This window comes from Polypterus senegalus, chromosome 15 (genome assembly GCF_016835505.1).
Source record: "Polypterus senegalus isolate Bchr_013 chromosome 15, ASM1683550v1, whole genome shotgun sequence".
Taxonomy (NCBI): domain Eukaryota; kingdom Metazoa; phylum Chordata; class Cladistia; order Polypteriformes; family Polypteridae; genus Polypterus; species Polypterus senegalus.
Genome location: NC_053168.1, coordinates 22,021,159 through 22,040,249, shown reverse-complemented (window position 1 = coordinate 22,040,249; position 19,091 = coordinate 22,021,159). Strand labels below are relative to the sequence as shown.

The 19,091-nt window shown below is 39.9% G+C and overlaps 1 protein-coding gene across 1 annotated transcript in view; it reads left to right on the top strand.

The window, feature by feature from the left end:
* parp10 (poly(ADP-ribose) polymerase family member 10) overlaps positions 1-19,091 on the top strand; it is a 58,432-nt gene that overhangs the window by 5,903 nt on the left and 33,438 nt on the right. The window contains exons 2-6 of the mRNA XM_039736415.1: positions 3,636-3,811; positions 8,655-8,900; positions 11,214-11,444; positions 11,649-12,622; positions 14,747-14,959. Coding sequence (XP_039592349.1) covers positions 3,637-3,811; positions 8,655-8,900; positions 11,214-11,444; positions 11,649-12,622; positions 14,747-14,959 — 1,839 coding nt within the window. The 5' untranslated portion in view covers position 3,636. The remainder of the gene's footprint in view (positions 1-3,635; positions 3,812-8,654; positions 8,901-11,213; positions 11,445-11,648; positions 12,623-14,746; positions 14,960-19,091) is intronic.

Genomic DNA, 19,091 nt, shown 5'->3' with positions numbered 1-19,091 from the left:
TAAGAGGAGACATGCTATGCAGTGAAATGCTATGACGGTGATTTGAGACAAATATAAAGGGGACAATAACAATACATAATTTTAATAATTCAGAAATCATTAATAGAATTATACTGTACATTTATAGTAAATACTAATAGATGTGGTGAGAGAGGACATGCAGGTGATAGGTATAACAGAGCAAGATGCAAAGGACAGGAAGAGATGGAAAAAGAGCTCCCGATATCCACCCCCAACAGGAGCAGCCAAAAGAAGCAGCAGAAGTGTAATAATAATAATACTAATAACTAAATACATGGCTTAATGTGAGAGAGTTAACAATAGGGCATCATATAGTTCTAGACACTTTCCTTCTTAAACATGTGGGTGGACTGTGGATAGAAACTCCATCTTGGTCTCTCTGAACTGGAGTTTACGCAGCAGTAGAGTTTAACAGACCACAGCACAAAATAGTGGCTGCTGTTGGGATGGCTGACATCACAGATGATGTTCCTTACTCTGTTTCGACATTGCTTGTTGTTGATGTTCTGGAGGTTAAGTGCATACACCCTGTGATGCATTCAGTGGGCTGCGCCACTCACTGCAGGACCCTGCTGCATGCTGTTCCGAACCAGGCAGAGAGACTTTGGTCAAAATACTTATTATGATGGATGTACCACTGATGGGTGCCATGATAAACTGGAATGTCTTAAAATCCAAAATTCGATAGATATAATACAGTCCGAGAGGACCGACTCCACTGTGTACCTGTAGAGGTTGTGGGGCACAGATGGGAAACATGCTGTTTTTTTTTTTTTCTTAATGTGTGAGGAAGTTGTGGCATTGGTGAGTCTCTTTAACACCAATGTTATCTTCCAACCTGCTATATCATAACACAGGGTCACGGGGGTCTGTTGGAGCCAATCCCAGCCAACACAGGGCGCAAGGCAGGAAACAAACCCCAGGCAGGGCACATGCACACACACCAAGGACAATTTAGGATCACCAATGCACATAACCTGCATGTCTTTGGAATATGGGAGGAAACCGGAGCACCTGGAGGAAACCCATGCAGACACGTGGAGAACATGCAAACTCCACGCAGGGCGGACCTGGGAAGCGAACCCAGGTCTCCTTACTGCGAAGTAGCAGCGCTACCACTGCACCACCGTGCTGCCCTTAACAAGAACCAATCCCAATTATGAGTTCTCAACTCAAAAATATTATTTGGTGCATTACCTTGCCTAAAAACAATATTTCTTCTTCCCATTGGACTGTAAAAGCTTACACATTTTATACAAATGCAGTATTGACATATCACATTTTTTCTCTACTTTGCCGTATGTTGTATTGCTTTTCCATATTCTTCATAGTCCTTTGCTATTTTATAAAGCTAACTGATTTCTTGTTACTTCCATGTAAATGGAAGTCTTAGATAGATACTTTATTAATCCCAAGGGGAAATTCACATAATCCAGCAGCAGTATACTGATACAAAGAAACAATATTAAATTAAATAGTAATAAAAATTTTAAAAATTAAAATAAAATTAATGTTAGCATTTACTCCCCCGGGTGGAATTGACGAGTCGCATAGTGTGTGGGAGGAACGATCTCCTCAGTCTGTCAGTGGAGCAGGACAGTGACAAAAGTCTGTCACTGAAGCTACTCCTCTGTCTGGAGATGACACTGTTAAGTGGATGCAGTGGATTCTTCATGATTGACAGGAGTTTGCTTAATGCCCGTCGCTCTGCCACAGATGTTAAACTGTCCAACTTTACTCCTACAATAGAGCCTACCTTCTTAACAAGTTTGTCCAGGCGTGAGGCATCTTTCATCTTTATGCTGCCACTCCAGCACACCACCGCGTAGAAGAGGGCACTCGCCACAACCGTCTGGTAGAACATCTGCAGCATCTTACTGCAGATGTTGAAGGATGCCAACCTTCTCAGAAAGTATAGTCTGCTCTGACCTTTCTTACATAGAGCATCAGTATTGTCTTGAGATGGATGCCAAAATTCACTCTTCAGCTAAGTTCAGATTTGGATTCTGTAATGTTCAAATCAGTGAGAAAAATTTATTTTAGCATGGTGTCTGTGGAAAAATCTTAATTTTTATGTCGAAAAAAATCACAATTGCCTTTGGGGAATAATTGCACTTTTTTCATTTTGTACAGCTCCTGTATGACTGTGTCATACCAACAATTACATTTAGAATGATCATTTTCCAAGCTATCTACTCTGAATGCTGAGACCTAGGTCGGTTTTTTGGAAGTTATCATTGTACACATTTTTTTCAAACAAGTCAAACAAGTTGCACCGTATTTGTCTTGTTATTAGTTCCAAACCTATTATTTTAGTCGCCCAGTTTGTGCCTGTTCCAATCTCCATAGATAGAACGTTTTGTCCCCAAGAGGAAATTTGGCTTTTTTAATGAAGCTCTTTTTAAATAAATGAGTTAAATACATACATAAATAAATATATAGACCACACTCTATGGACTGAACATACACCAGAATGACTAAAAAGAAAGAAAATTTAAAAAAGAAAACGTCAGACTCCGTGCTGTCGGTCCCAGTGAAGCACTCTGCAGGTGTATTGCTGTTGGTATAAAGAAGCCCCCGTAGTGTTTCCTGACACACTTTTACTGAATGATTTGTTGTCTGAAAGTCATCAGTGTTTCTGTGTCACAGACAGGATGTGCAGCGCTGTTTATAATGGCACTCAGTTTTGTTTTCATTGCCTTTTTTGCTACAACCTCCAGGGGGTCCAGAGTGCATCCTATAACTGTGTCTGCCTTTTTAATTAGCTTGTTAATTCATTGGGCCACATGTGCAGTGATGTTACTCCATATCCTTCAAAAACCATTTGACATGCGTCCATTGATAGTAACTGCTATAGAAATTGTTTAATTTAACCCAGGATGTTTGTAGTCTGTTATGTTTAAAAATATGCAATTTGTATGAGTTGGTTTTGAAATAATTTAGATATACATGTACACAATACAAATGTATACGTTACAATAACAGATGCTTGTTATGCCCCAGTGTATATTTAAAGAGAAATAAACAAACTGACTGACTGATAATTAATAGATCTGTAAAAGTTGATGTGTGCATCAGTATTAAACCAACTCTGTACCAGTCTGTCTTGTCTGTGCAGTTTATTTATTTAATTAGTCCCAAAGTGTCGAGTTTCATATGAATATTGTTGAAATTATACACTTGGTTTAATTTCATGCTTATTTTGCTCTGTTTGTATAGATTATACATGAATTGTAGTTTAATGTACTCGATTTTATATTTGTTGTATTGTATCGTAAATCTTCCATTGACTGATTTCCTGCAGTATCACTAAAGTATAATTTACATAGAAGTACTGCATGAAGCATTGCATACTAATTTTTGAGTTAATATTATTAATATTAATTAATATTAATGCCATAATATTTGGCAGGATATTTTTTTATAACAGAAGGAGAAATGCACATTCCCAAGAGTTTATTTGAGGTTTATAAAATAAAAGCAATAAACTACCTAAGACAAATTTAGTTTCATTTCTTTGATTTGGAGCTTGCACTTCTCTGTTACTTAAAAAAAAAAAAAAAATTGAACTTGTATGCTTTTTTTTTTTTCCCCACTGTTGTGTTTTTATTCAGGATGTCTGGTGACAAAAATGACCCAAGGGTTATAGAAGCTTTTGGAATCCCAGATGAAATTGAAAATGAGTTTTTGGGGTTGTTCTTTGAAAATAAGCGTCGGTCTGGTGGAGGTGCTCTTGCTTCGTTTTTCCGACAAGGAGATACAGCTACATTGATCTTCGAAGATGCAGAAGGTAACATTTAGCAGAATTGGATTGTGCATTTTATTTAAAAAAAAAAATATGTACACCACAGAGGAGTGCAAGGTGAAGTAAGAGAGAATAAAAAAATGAGGAAAGGTGGACAGGAGAAATTTCCCTTTTTTCCTCTTATTGCGTTTGTCTTTAAATAGTTGTCTCAGGTTTGGTGGGTGATGTTTTGTGCTTATTCTTATGTAGCCCAAAAATCAGTTAATATTGTTGGTTTTCATTTACTGTATTCCATTTTCATTTTATCAATACAAATTTAATCACCAAAAAAAATGGATGCCTGTTTAGGAACTGAAAAATCCATCAATTTTCCAACCCGTTGACTCCGAACACAGGGTCACGGGGGGTCTGCTGGAGCCAATCCCAGCCAACACAGGGCACAAGGCAGGAACCAATCCCGGGCAGGGTGCCAACCCACCGCAGGACACACACACACACACTAGGGCCAATTTAGATCGCCAATGCACCTAACCTGCATGTCTTTGGACTGTGGGAGGAAATCAACGCAGACACGGGGAGAACATGCAAACTCCACGCAGGGAGGACTCGGGAAGCAAACCCGGGTCTCCTAACTGCGAGGCAGCGGCGCTACCGTGCTGCCCAGGAACTGAAAAATAGAAATATTGTACATCCTCTCATTAATAATAGATTTATATATTCATAATGATAGTTTAAAGGCTGTCTAATTTTAATATTTAGTTGTTGTCTTTATTACAGATCTTATGAAGATTCTTTTTACAGAGTGCAGCACTAATATCTCTAGACAAGTTGAATGGTCTTTTGTGCAATTTAAAGAGGACTATATGCACGTACAGTGTGTATACATGTAGTATTAGCAATTAGCAGTAAATGCTCAATTGACAGTACATCCATGCGAGAAGGACAGGCTATTCATTGCAGAAATTACTTTAATTAATTATTGATAGTTTTGTATAAAGAAAGTGGCATTTGGGCTGGAGCAAAATATTGTCATGATTCTCAGACAGCTATTAGGAGCTTTTCAAACATGAATATGTGTCCTTAGGCTTTTATTTAGTGGTTTGTTCCCGCTGCTTTGTTTTTGTTAGTCCAGGACAATGAAGAGAATCGTACAGGCACACAGATTGGTAGCCAACCTGGCAGATCGCACCCAAATTCAACAACGGTAGGCATAGAACACAGCACTTAAATGGGTTACAACATCTTAAACCATGTCAGATGGAATTGTTGTCTGTGGAAAAACAAGAAAGTGCATCTTCAGTGGGCGTTTATAGTAGAATGACCCTGCACACAGAAGTTAATATTTATGAAAGAAATAACAATTAAAAAGTACATGAGCGGGGTATTGTTTCAAATGAACAATTCTTATATCTATGTATTGGTCAAGGATGACGCTTTAGATTTTACAAATTTGAATCTCACTCGTATACTCCCAAGAAGCATATAGCATAAAGCTATGTAAGCTGCAGAAATGGAATGCTGTGTACTGTATATGTATTTAGTAATAAACACACACAACAGAAACTCCAATATTTTCAGGTTTGCTCAAATGAAGTAAAAGCCCTAGGTGTAATTTGTAATTCAGCTCAGTTCTCGTAAATCATGGCAAAAACTTTAATAAAAAAACCAAATCAGTGTTTCCATGTCTATTTAAATCAAAGGCTTCAATAATTTAATTTCTCTCATCTTTGTAATGGCTCATTTGCTGGCACCTCAGAAAAGTAATTAAGGCACTAGAGAGAGTTACATGCAGCCTTCAGATTTTAATTAAAACTGGAACATCTGAGCTCGCAACTATATTCATTTGTCTTCCCGGTGCATTATATAATTAATTTGAAAGATATACATTTCTTTGGATCCCTTGAAAATAAAAAGTAAATGAGGGAGAAAAGTTACCTTTGTGGAGAGTTGATAATGCAGTTCTACTAAGCAAAGCTTTTTGTAATGGAGAAGATATTTACATGTTTACAGTGGAGGGCTTGTAAGTTGATCTTGCAGTTGGCAATGTATTGATTTAATTGTGATAGCTGTATATTAAAAAAAAAAATGCAAAACTCAAACTTAAATCAATTACTAAAAAAAATAGCCAAATGTGTGTTGGTTATGTGCCGATTTTATTTTAAAATATGTGTGTCTTGCAGCATGTACTGCATTTTTCATGTAACCAAACTAAAGAACACTCATTTTTTATTCCTAAGTGCTTAACCTTTCAAAGCTGATGTCGCATCATTTAATTTCTAATTGGAGAATATGTCAGACTTTCTTGCTGGCTGGTTGTGTTTGCTGATCTCCTCCTTACCAGATATGCGTATGTGTGTATGTACTGTATGTATAAAATGTGACACTAGAGGGCGCTGTCACTCCTCAAAACCAATAGACAAACGCCCAAGACACCAGGTAAAAGCACCAGGAAATATTTTATTTTCGTCTTTTAAATATAGTGGTGCCTTGAAGCACCTCCGCCCCCATATAAAACAATAATAATAAAAATACAATAATTCTCATCCTTTCCTCCCAGCAACTCTGTCACACTCTCTCCCAACTCCAGCTCTCTTGCTGGGTTCCCATCAGTCCTTTTTATTGTCCTTGACCTGGAAGTGCCTGTATTCTTCCTCCCACGTTACTTACTAGCACTTCCAGGTCAGCTGGAGAATTCAGGTTTTCAATCATCCCGGAAGTACTTCAGGGCTTCCGTTGTCATAGTCCATTAGTACTTCCAGGCTAGGTGTGAATTTGTTTTCCCACCAGCTTTCCACAGTGTCCCCTGGCTGCACCCACGGTACCCAGCAGGGCTGTGCTACCGAATCCCAAGTCCCATAGTGCCCTGCAGGAATCCGGGGCACCACTGCAGTCCAGGGAAGCTGCCATCTATCGTCTTGGGGGAGGCAGCATCCTTGATAAGCTGCCTTCCCCCATCCTTCCATTACTGGGGCGTCCCGGCTGGGATAAACTGCCATCCGTCCCTTACAATATTGGTATGTATGTATATGGGGATGGGTAAGTAAGGTGGGGATCGGAAGGTGTTTGTTTTAAAGTCTTTATCATTATTTAGATGTTTTTCTTTTTTTAAGCCTGCATATGCTGGGTTCAAGTTCAAGTGTCTGTTCATGGCATTTCCGTTAGAGCACAGGTGTCGAACTCCGGGCCTGGAGGGCAGCAGTGGCTACATGTTTTCATTCTAACCCTTTTCCTAATCAATGACCAGCTTTTACTGCTAGTTGACTTCTTTTCCCTTCGTGTTAATCTCCCTGTTTTTATGGAATAAATCCTCTGAATTGATTTCTTTTCTTCATTAAGTGGCAGCCAAACAGAAATGAGACGTGAAACTAACCAATGGATGACCAGCTAAACTGGGGCTTCAAACTCCTGCCAATTTCACTCCAACCAGTTCCTTAATGAGAAGCCAGTTCTTGCTGTTAATTAAACCAATTACTTAATTCCACGGCTCGTTGCTGCTCTCATTCTGCCACAGCAGACATTTCCAAAACTGTTGATTTTCTTTTTTTTCTAAGAACACCGTCCAGATGTTTTGGTGACCTGAGAGATCAACCTTACTGAGGCCTTCACCTTTCTTTATGTTCAGATAACCTGGTTAGCTGGTGATGTGGCAGCTTGTTTTGTGTCTCATTATTGTTTGGCTCCTAATTAAGGAGAAAGAAAGAACTAAGGGGTCTGAGTCAAGTTAATAAAAACAAAGGCAAAAGAAGTTAATTAGCAGCAAAAACTGGTCACTAATGAAGAAGATGGTTAGAATGAAAACCTGCAGCCACTGCGGTCCTCCAGGCCCAGAGTTGGACACCCCTGCGTTAGAGAGTCATGATTCAACCAGCTCTCTGGCACTCTTAATGTTGGCTGTGAATTTTACCTTCACAGTGTCCCAGTTAAACATGTGTCCGGTGGAACTTGTTTGTGAAAACGCCATTAATAGTTCATATACAGTATCAGTTTCAAATGGTAAATTTTTACCATTTAAAATTTGGTACATACATACATACACAAAATAGAGAGATATATCACAATTGTGTATAACATGCATTTGAAGTTTATAACACTGTTTAGTTATGTTACTGATTGTCAATTCAATGTTGCAATTGGCTGTTTAGTAACATGACAGCCTGTTGGTAGAAGCCATCCGTGAATCTACTGGTATGAGTGTCAGTGACCCTATACTCTTTGTCAGATGGGAGGTGTGAAAAGAGAGACTGTGCAAGATGGATGAAGTCTTTAATAATCCTGTTCACCTTTCTAAGTCAGTGTTTGTTTTTATATGTCCTGCAGCAAAGATCACTGGGTGCCATTAATATTGTATGCCACCTTCACCACCTTATATTCTAAACCAAACAGGCACCATACCAGGTGTGATGCACCCAGTGAGGATGGAATCCCCTGTGTACCTGTAGATGTTTGTAAGAACAGTATAATATGGATTATTCTTAAAAAATAAATAAATAAAAACTAACAATTTTTGACATAATGATCAATAACTTTTTCTCTCTTATCTTGGTGATGGTTGCATAGTAATACATGGTATGCATCTGAGCATCTTTGAAATCCTTATCCTGTATAAAAACTGAATTTTTTTTTTCCCCAATAATTTTAATATCATATACAGTATGGTGTGTGTTTGCGGTGAATTGACATGATCCTTTTATGTAAAATGAATTGCAGAAAAATGTATTTGTTACTGCAGTAAACGTAAGAAATGTGACAAACGAGAGGAGACTTATTCAGTCCAACAGACTTAACTTTGCATTGTTTCTGCTAAGAGCTTGATCTTCCACACGGCACACCCAGTGTTACATGGGTACATATTGAATCTGACACTTCTTATTAACTATTTACTTTTTAGTTGCCGAAAGAGTCTTGTCCAAAGAAGTACACGTTTTCCACGGTTTTGAAATTAGGGTTCGGAGGCCGATACCTAAGGACCCTGGGAAGCTTTTGTTCTGTGGAGTCAAGCCAAGCACACCCATGGACATTTTGGAAATCTTTATTGAAAACATCTCTGGAGTCGATGCTGAAGACTACATATTACATCCTGCACTGGAAGAGGGCATGGTCCTTGTACAATTCCTCACACCCCGGTCAGAATTAGGTAAGGATTAGGAATGAATTTAACTATCGACAAAATCCATATACAGCATCAGTTTCAAATGGTAAAGTAAGAGTTGAAGAAATCAAAGAAAAAAATACAAATACTCCTTCCAGTAAAATATTAAACTAGTCTACATATTTTCATGATGCCGCATTAGAGGGAGGATGGTAGGTTTTCTTTTTTTCTTTAAATAAACACTTGATTTTGGTTATTATGTTAAGTTTTTATTTTTTAACTGAATATTGCATCGTGATTTGATGGTCCCACACAGCTGTGCAACTTTCACACACACTACAAACTTCTTTCTATGATGGTCAGTCATACCTATTGTAATGTAGACTTCGATTCCTGCCTTAGGTATAAACAAGCAATGCATTTTACATGCACTTTGAATCAAATTAGGCCTGGGTAATACATAATTTTAATAGGTGTTGTGTCACATAATGTTTGCCAGTGTTCTTTCATTGCACTTTTGTGAAAAGAAAATGTGTGAAAGCAAAGAGACAAGGGCAGGACATAATTCTAGTCCGTGAGAATAGTCATTAGGCATTTTCTGGAACCAATGAGTTAATTTGCGATGTAGGCCCTGGGTCCCTTTTGTGTGTTGTGTTCCCACTGCACAGCAGGAAATGTCGTCTTTATGCAAAATATGTGACGTGTAAAGATTGTTTTGATGTAATATATGCCCCAGTGCATCGTGGAGGTGACTATGAAGAGTGGACCGAAGTGTTGCAAGGTCACGAGTTCCGTTGGGATCCCATGCACCTTGTTGCTTTGAAGCTATTGCAACTTCACGAAGGTGATTATTGCTTCAATGCGGTGCATGGTACGGCACACCAGGGAGGCAGCTATGAAGAGTGATGTGGTGGGAAGTGTAGTGCTCTATCTTTACTGATGACTTTCCAAAGTCCAAACTACTAACAGATTTGTAAGATGGCACTAGTGCTTTTGATCAACCAATCAGGACAATTCAATGCCCAAGGCCCGCCCATAGTAGTTGCAATAGCTTGCTCTAATAAAGCAATCCCTTTTTTCCTTTCTGTGCTCCGGACACTTCCCCAGACCCTAAAAGTAATAATACTGATTGCACTATGGACACCAAGGGGTGCCATTTTGAGTTATGCCGAAATGCCAAACACTGTCTACCATATGGACATTGAGAGATGCTGTTTTGCTAGCTGTTGTTTCCAGAAAGAGTTGAAACTTCTCACTGCCATTGATGCTGCCATTGAGTTAAGTATTCCGTAGTTGGCTTTGTCAACGGATCATGCTAAAAGGCCACACTATGTTCCAATTCCATTATGACAAGTTGTTTTTTCAGTCCCAAGCACCTCATTCTAATGAAATTTGACCTGCATTTAGTCAATTTTAAGGCATTTTTGTGATAGTTCTGCTGCCCCATTTACTGCTTTTATGTTTTTCTAAATAATGCTTCATCTAATAACACAACTTTTCAGTTCAAGTCATTGTGAAGAAAGTACCTAATTTCAGAAATAACAAACTTCTCCTTTCCTTACTATATATAATGGTGTGACAGTGTCAGGTACTATATATTGTGTTGTTTAATTGTATTTATCTAATTACTTGTATGGATGCAACACCAAGAGGAGTTCTTTGCAACAATAGTACGTTACTTGGCAATAATAAATTGGAAGAATAGAGGCAAAACATAGTAATAAATGATGGGTAGTCTTGAACTAAATTTATGAAGAATTTGCATGCATAGTCAGTCAGTCAGTCATTGTCCAACCCGCAATATCCTAACACAGGGTCACTGGGGTCCGCTGGAGCCAATCCCAGCCAACACAGGGTGCAAGGCAGGAACAAACCCGGGCAGGGCACAAGCCCACCACAGGGCATATACACATACCCAAACACCAAGCACACACTAGGGACAATTTAAGATTTCCAATGCACCTAACCTGCATGTCTTTGGACTGTGGGAGGAAACCGGAGCACCCGGAAGAAACCCATGCAGACATAGGGAGGACATGGAAACTCCACGCAGGGTGGACCCGGGAAGCAAACCCAGGCCACATGCATTGTAAAAATCAAAATAAATGTGCAAAGTTTTATAAATGGAACTCTCTCACAGCAGGGTCAGGTACTCTGTGTGCTCTGTAATGCACCTTGTGATGGAGTTTCTTGTTAAGGAGCTAACGACAAATGAAGATTATTTGATAGTACTATCAAAATAGTAGTTTTTATTGAAGAAAAAATAAATTATTGACCTACAGGTTTTCCTGTTATGTTTTGGTATGCAAACTTTTCTGAAGATTTTTTTTGATGTGCTTTAATTCAAATTTTTAACAGATATTCAAGCAATGAGGGAGAGAGCAAACAAACGGGTTCTGGATGGAGCAAAAATTGAACTGGTTCAAGTAAAAAGGACAGATTCTGTGCTGGTGACAAATTTGCTTTCTTGTACATCGGAGGATATGCTGAGCCTGTACATAGAAAACAAACGAGGAGGTGGCGAAATTGTGAAAGATGTAACTATGCTAGATGGAGGAATGGCCAAAGTTACACTTGAAAATTGGCAAGGTAATAGTGATTATCCAGTCTTTCTTGGGTATTTTTTTTTTCTTAATATATACATTTTTCATTTATTATTTAGCACTTTGCATTACGTTTATAATTTGTGACATCATTAGTAAAATAGAATTTTTAGTACAGTTTCATTTGTAAAAGTTTAATGCATACACAGTGATCATTTAATGTTTATTTACATCCTCTTTTCTTTTGCAGCTGTTGACCGATTAGTTCAGAAGATGCTTACACTGGACGGGAGGGATTTATTGGTCAGACCATATTTTGACTGCTTTCTTCCATCACACAATGTGCAAAATTCTTCAGTTATTACAAATGGTACAGAAGGGAATCGTGATAACCAGGAAGAAGACCTATATCAGGATTGCATGATGGAAGTGTCTGTCAGTGGCATGGAGAGTGAATGTGATACCACCAATGAAACTGCTAAATCAACCTGCACAAGCAATGATCGTATTTATTCTAGAATTATTTCACTTTCTGATTCTGATAAAGTTACACTTTTACAGTGTAGCAATGTAATTCAGCAGATATGTGAGAAGTGTTCTGAAATTAGTATCAAAATTACAGAAAATGAAATTGCCATTTGTGGCCCTAATACTGCTATAGTTGAACGGCAGGTTAGTAACATCATGCAATTCATGACTACCTTGGCACAAACTCAGTTTTCATTGGATGCTGACAAGGCGGCGTTTTTATCTAACTTGACTGTTAAAGAGAGTATACTTGAGACACTGAAGAAGGAGCACCTCTCTGCCATTTACAGTGTATCTGACAGTACGATCGTTGTCACTGCACTTTCTGGTGACATGGTTAAAGCGGCCTGTGACGTGATTGGATCCTCTGTTTGTAAATTTACAATCCCTATAGAGGCTGACTTTAAAGACGTTTTTTTACAGGAATGGCCAAATCTGGTAAATAGTTTACATTTCTGCACTCATTCGTTTTCAAGTCAAAATGATCGGATTGAAATTATAACCCTAAAATGCCTAGAAGAGGAGAATAAACACAAAATTGACACTTTCCTCAGCAATAAAGTTCGTCAAGAAACGGTGATTTCCATGGAACCTGGAATGCTCAAGTACATACAAAACTACTGCCATACCATCTTGGAAGATCTTTCTCAAGTCTCTATATTACCTTTGGAAGGAGAGGGCATCATTGGATTAAGAGTATGTATCTGATATTACTGAAATACAGTCTTGTACTTTATACAAATGTAAAGTGGATCTCTGTCATACAGGGGTGCATTAGCTTCAATCAACCATTTTAAAGTCAAAAATTGTATGATTTAAAATGTTTTTATATGCACCTTTGTAAAGTTTCATATAATGGGCAAATGTGTTGGTACCCCTCCATTAAAAAAAGAACCCACAATTGTCTCTGAAATAACTTAAACTGACAAAAGAAATTGGCACCCATCATTTGCTTTAGAGTTTTGATTTAACAGGATATTTCAAATAATAACTGAAATGAAAATGGCATGACAAAAAAAAATGAAGGCCCACTACACCTACTATTTTGTTGCACAACCTTTCGAGGCAATCCCTGTAAACAAGCAATTCCTGGAGCTCTCCCTGAGACCTTTGCACCTGCCCACAGGTTGTTTGGCCCACTCTTCCTGAGCAAAGTGCACCAGTGGTGTCAGGTTTGAAGGGGGTCTTCTTCAGACTGCATGTTTCTGTTATTTCCATAGGTGTTTAATAGGGTTCAAATCGGGGCTCATTGAAGGCCACTTCAGAATTGTCCAATGTTTTGTTCTTCGCGATTCCCGGGAGATTTACCTGTGTGTTTTGGCTCATTATCCTGTTGCAGGATCCATGACTTGTGACTCAGACAGAGCTTTCTGACACTGGGCAGTACATTTCACTCCAGAATGTTTTGATAGTTTAGAGATTTCATTATTTCCTGCACAGACTTGAGGCATCCTGTACTAGGGGCAGCAAAGCAAACCCCAAAACATAAGCAAACCTCCTCCATGTTTCACAGTAAGGTATGGTATTTTTTTTTTTTAGAAAGCTTCATTTTTTTATTTCTTTTTTTCATCTGTGGACACCGGACTGATACAACTTGCCAGAAAGCTCCAGTGTTGTCTCCTCTGTCCTTTGGATATTCTCCCAGAAGCATAGTTGCTTATCAATATGCATTTTAGGAAAATTCCAGTCTGGCCTTTTCTTGTTTTTCTTTCAACAGAGGAGTCCTCCTGGTTCTTCCTCCATTGAGCACACTGTCGCTCAAAATGCAATGGATGATGTGATCAGACACCAATGGATCTCTTGACTTTGGAGTTGTAGCTTGCATCTCTTTGGAAGTTGTCCTTTTGCTTTTTGTCTACCATTCTCACTCTCCTTCTGCCTATTCTGCAGTCCATTTTTTTCTTCTGTGGCTCCATCAAGGGAGGTTGGCTACAGTCCCATGGACCATTTTAAACGTCTTAATATTTACATTTCTTGTCACAGGAACATCAAGCTGCTTGGAGAAGGTCGTCTAGCCTTTGCCTTTTAACATGCTTGTATATCATTTTCTTTCTGATCTCCTCAGACAGCTCTCTTTTGCTTTTAATGGGCCATGTTAAGAGTGGGACACAGATGATACCAAACAGCAAAGTGACGCCTCCACTTCAATCGGCTAACTGATAGCACAAAGGTTGACCTGTGATATTAATTAAAAGAAAACCACTTGTTTTGAAAAGTCCCTCTTATCCAATGTTATTATTATAGATACGTATTTTCTAGGGGTACCAACAAATGTGTCCAGCCCATTTTAGGCTATCTTTGTAGAATAAGCAATACTTTGTCTCTCTTCATACTTGTTTTGCTTAACTCGACATATGAAAGGCATGCAGGTATACAGGGGACATTTACTTTTCATTTCATCACTTTGTATGAGACATACAGCACTTCTTCAATGGGCTGTAAAGCAACCTACAAATTTGCCCATGTATGTTACATTGAAGAATTTTGCTATAACATAAAAGTATTGGCATAAATTTAAACATTTAAGCAACATGTTTGAACACTGAAGTGTAGTGCACATCTTGTGTTTTACAGCCATGTAAATATTTACTGTTTTTTCCAATAAAGGATATTTAAATTAGACCTTCTTGTGATGAATACCCAAGACCCTGGTATAGCTTTACGTGAAGTGTTTTCTCCACTTAACATTTTAAGTCTTATAATAGATGGTGAAATTAAACAAATTCCTGACTTCTCTATACACGTTAAGTTGCTCTGTAATCAATAATTGGTTTCAGGTCTCTACATTTACCTTTTATTTGCTTTTTATATGTTCTGCAGTTGCACGGTGATGAATGTTCTCGCCAGTTTGCTGAAGAGATTATCCGTAGCGCCATAGATTCAGTTCATACCAGAGCCATCACTATGAGTGCCCCAGGAGTAGCCCGATTCCTTTTGGATGAACAGGGCACAAATATTCTGAAAGAGATACAGACAAAATTCCAGTTGGTCGTAAGCTTGGAGAGAGTTTTGTGGACTCCACTGAGATCAGGGGTAAGGATATATTAATATACTTTCATTATTTGCACCAAATCAATAAGCTTTGAAAAAAGTACCTTGAAATATTACAGTAACAACAACAATACAAATTGTAATAATAATGTTGACTCCACTGGAATCTCTAGTGTTATATAATTTTTTTTCTCATTATTAATGTGTGGCCATTAACACATAATCTTGACCCCCTTCTTTTTGACACCCACAGCACGTCCAACCTACCAGGGAAAGGTTTCTCTCTTTGAACTGCCTTTCCCAAGGTTTCTTCCATTTTTTTTCCCTACAAGGGTTTTTTTGGGAGTTTTTCCCCTCTCTTCTTAGAGAGTCAAGGCCCTGGTTCTGGGGGCTGTCAAGAGGCAGGGCCTGTTAAAGCCCACTGCGGCACATCTTGTGTGATTTTGGGCTGTACAAAAATAAATTGTATTAGCCAACCCGCGGCGTAGCATACGCCGCATAATCAGGCAGCTTTTTAAATGATTTTTAAGCTCAGAGGAAAAAATAAACATTTGAAAAATCCATAATTTAATAAACCACCAAGAAAAGTAACATTGCAACAATGCACGCTACAAACCAACATACATTTGTCCGTGACTGAAAACTGGAGGAGCGCCGTCGCGCTTTCTCCTTCCAAAGCGAAGGACGGGGTTGAACGGCGCTCGTTCAGTACGCACTGCCCACTTATCTGCCCGCCACCAACTCCCTACCTGAGTCGCTTTCATCTGTGTACAGTCCACACGCACCTGTGAGTCACGTTGACTGTTAATTTACCAAACACCGCCTCAGTCGGTTTTCACGTTGATTTTTCATTGTTCTTTGCGGTTCCAGCTGCTTTTTTTTTTATATATAATCCACCAAGTCACCCAACCATGGGGGGCTTTACAAAGGGCAGGGACGTAATCAGTGCGAGCGTATGACCCGCACGTACTGGGAATTTCTCGTTCATGGGGAACAATTGGAAGCCACGGTCTCCATCATGAATGGGGTTCAACGGCTTACCCACGCCGGGTAGACACACGTTGATCCATACCCACGCCGGGTAGACACACGTTGATCCATTCAGTGTAGCGCACGTGCAGTACCGGACATACAAGTGCATCACAGACCTGTTAATGCTCAATCTCACGTGGCTGAAAGCCACTTGTCCCCTCTTAAGAATTTGGACGCCGACTGCTGTTGGGTCGTGTAACTATTTAGCAGGCGGGAGTCTCGTTCATTTTCGGAAATAACCAGCCAAATCGCTCCACCAACTAAGAACTGCCATGCACCACCACCCACAGAATCGAGAAAGAGCTATCAATCTGTCAATCCTGTCCGGGCCGGGTGAGGTTTCCTGTGTTGAGTCAAATGAAGCAAAATGTTCCACACCTGGTGGTGCCCTTCCATCAATTCCTTTAAGTTTCAGCTTTGTAACCATACTCCCCCCTGAACCCAAAGACTTTGGTTACCCGGTTGCCCGCGGTCACGAATGACGCCGCCGGATCGCCTGTTGCGGGGCCTGCATTGGTGAAGCAGGTGAGACGGTAATGAAACAGAGGCACAGGGCTTATTGGTTTTTAAAGACTGCTTCCTTCATTGGGTTTTAACCAATGCACGGAACGAACCAACACACACAATCGTCCGTGCGGCGCTCAGGGTGGAACGGGAGGAGAGGAGAAGGACATCCACTCCGCTCCCTCCGTCATGCTAGTCTGCTGGTTTCTCGTTCAGTATACACTCATGCTCATGTGCCCACCTCCAACTCGTCACTCGAGTCTTTGTACAGTCCAGATGTACCTGTGACTCACGTAGACTTTTCATTGCTCTGTGCGGTTTTGGCTGCCTTTCTATATATAATCCACCAAGACACCCGACCAAGGTGGGAGGGGGGTGTGTACAAAGTGCAGGAGTATCTAAGAAGACGCATGTTTATCGTGGATGCGAATTGCTGTATGTAGCGTGTAAAACAGTTTGCTATGGTGCACGCGGTCGTGCATCGTAACCGAAAACTCGTTTTTTAAAGACTGCTCACTTCATTGTGTTTTAACCTCAGTTGTAAAGGAACGTTTTAAGGATCCCATGGGATACCCCTCGCAAACAGTTTTACACGCCGCATATAGCGATTCACCTCCGCGAGAAACATGCCTCTATTCACAGTCAACATGGGTCGGAGCTGCATGTGACCTGTACGACAGACGAATATAAATGACGCCGGTTTTTCTGTGTCATCATATCTAATGGTCTTGGAGTTGGTTGGCGTGGCTCCTTCCTGCGTGCGCCATAGGTGTCTCACTTGTCGGCGGCTTAGTGAATTCACGCCCCTTCCGCGCTTTCCATGGTTGTCTTGCCTTAGTGAATTTTATTATATATATATATATATATATATATATATATATATATATATATATATATATATATATATATATATATATATATATATATATATAAAACTGCTCAAAAAATTAAAGGAACACTTTGAAAACACATCAGATCTCAATGGGAAAAAGAAATCCTCCTGGATATCTATACTGATATAGACTGGGTAATGTGTTAGGAACAAAAGGATGCCACATCGTTTGATGGAAATGAAAATGATCAACCTACAGAGCCCTGAATTCAAAGACGCCCCAAAAATCAGTGAAAAAATTATGTGGCAGGCTAGTCCATTTTGCCCAAATTTAATTGCAGCAACTCCAAATTGTACGCAGCACTTTGTATGGCCCCTGTGTTCTTGTATACATGCCTGACAACATCGGTGCATGCTTCTAATGAGATGACAGATGGTGTTGTGGGGATCTCCTCCCAGATCTGGACCAGGGCATCACTGAGCTCCTGGACAGTCTGAGGTGCAACCTGGTGGCATTGGATGGACCAAAACATAATGTCCCAGAGGTGTTCTATTGGATTTAGGTCAGGAAAGTGTGGTGGCCAGTCAATGGTATCAATTCCTTCATCCTCCAGGAACTGCCTGCATACTCTCACCACATGAGGCCAGGAATTGTCGTGCACCAGGAGCCACTGTACCAGCATAGGGTCTGACAATGGGTCCAAGGATTTCATCCTGATACCTAATGGCAGCCAAGGTGCCTTTGTCAAGCCTGTAGCGGTCTGTGTGACCCTCCATGGATATGCCTCCCCAGACAATCATTAACCCACCACCAAACTGCTCATGCTGAATGATGTTACAGGCAGCATAATGTTCTCCATGGCTTCTCCAGACCCTTTCACTTCTGTCACGTGCTCAGGGTGAACCTGCTCTCATCTGTAAAAAGCACAGGGCACCAGTGGTGGACCTGCCAATTCTGGTATTCTATGGCGAATGCCAATCGAGCTGCATGCTGCTGGGCAGTGAGCTCAGGGCCCATTAGAGGACATGGGGCCCTTGGGTCACCCTCATGAAGTCTTTCTGGTTGTTTGGTCAGAGACATTCACACCAGTGGCCTGCTGGAGGTCATTTTGTAGGGCTCTGGCAGTGCTCATCCTGTTCCTCCTTGCCCAAAGGAGCAGATACTGGTCCTGCTGATGGGTTATGGACCTTCTATGGCCCTCTCCAGCTCTCCTAGAGTAACTGCTTGTCTCCTAGAATCTCCTCCATGCCCTTGAGACTGTGCAGGGAGACACAGCAAACCTTCTGGCAATGACACGTATTGATGTGCCATCCTGGAGAAGTTGGACTACCTGTGCAACCTCTGTAGGGTCCAGGTATCGCCTCATGCTGCCAGTAGTGACACTGACTGTAGCCAAATGCAAAACTAGTGAAGAAACAGTCAGAAAAGATGAGGAGGGAAAAATGTCAGTGGCCTCCACCTGTTAAACCATTCCTGTTTTGGGGGTCATCTCATTGTTGCCCTCTAGTGCATCTGTTGTTAATTTCATTAACACCACAGCAGCTGAAACTGATTAACAACCCCCTCTGCTACTTAACTGACCAGATTAATATCCCATAAGTTTCATTGACTTTATGCTATACTCTGATTAAAAAGTGTTCCTTTAATTCTTTTGAGCAGTGTATATATATATATATATATATATATATATATATATATATATATATATATAGATAGATAGATAGATAGATAGATAGATAGATAGATAGATAGATAGATAGATAGATAGATAGATAGATATAGAGATTGTAATAATCATACAAATT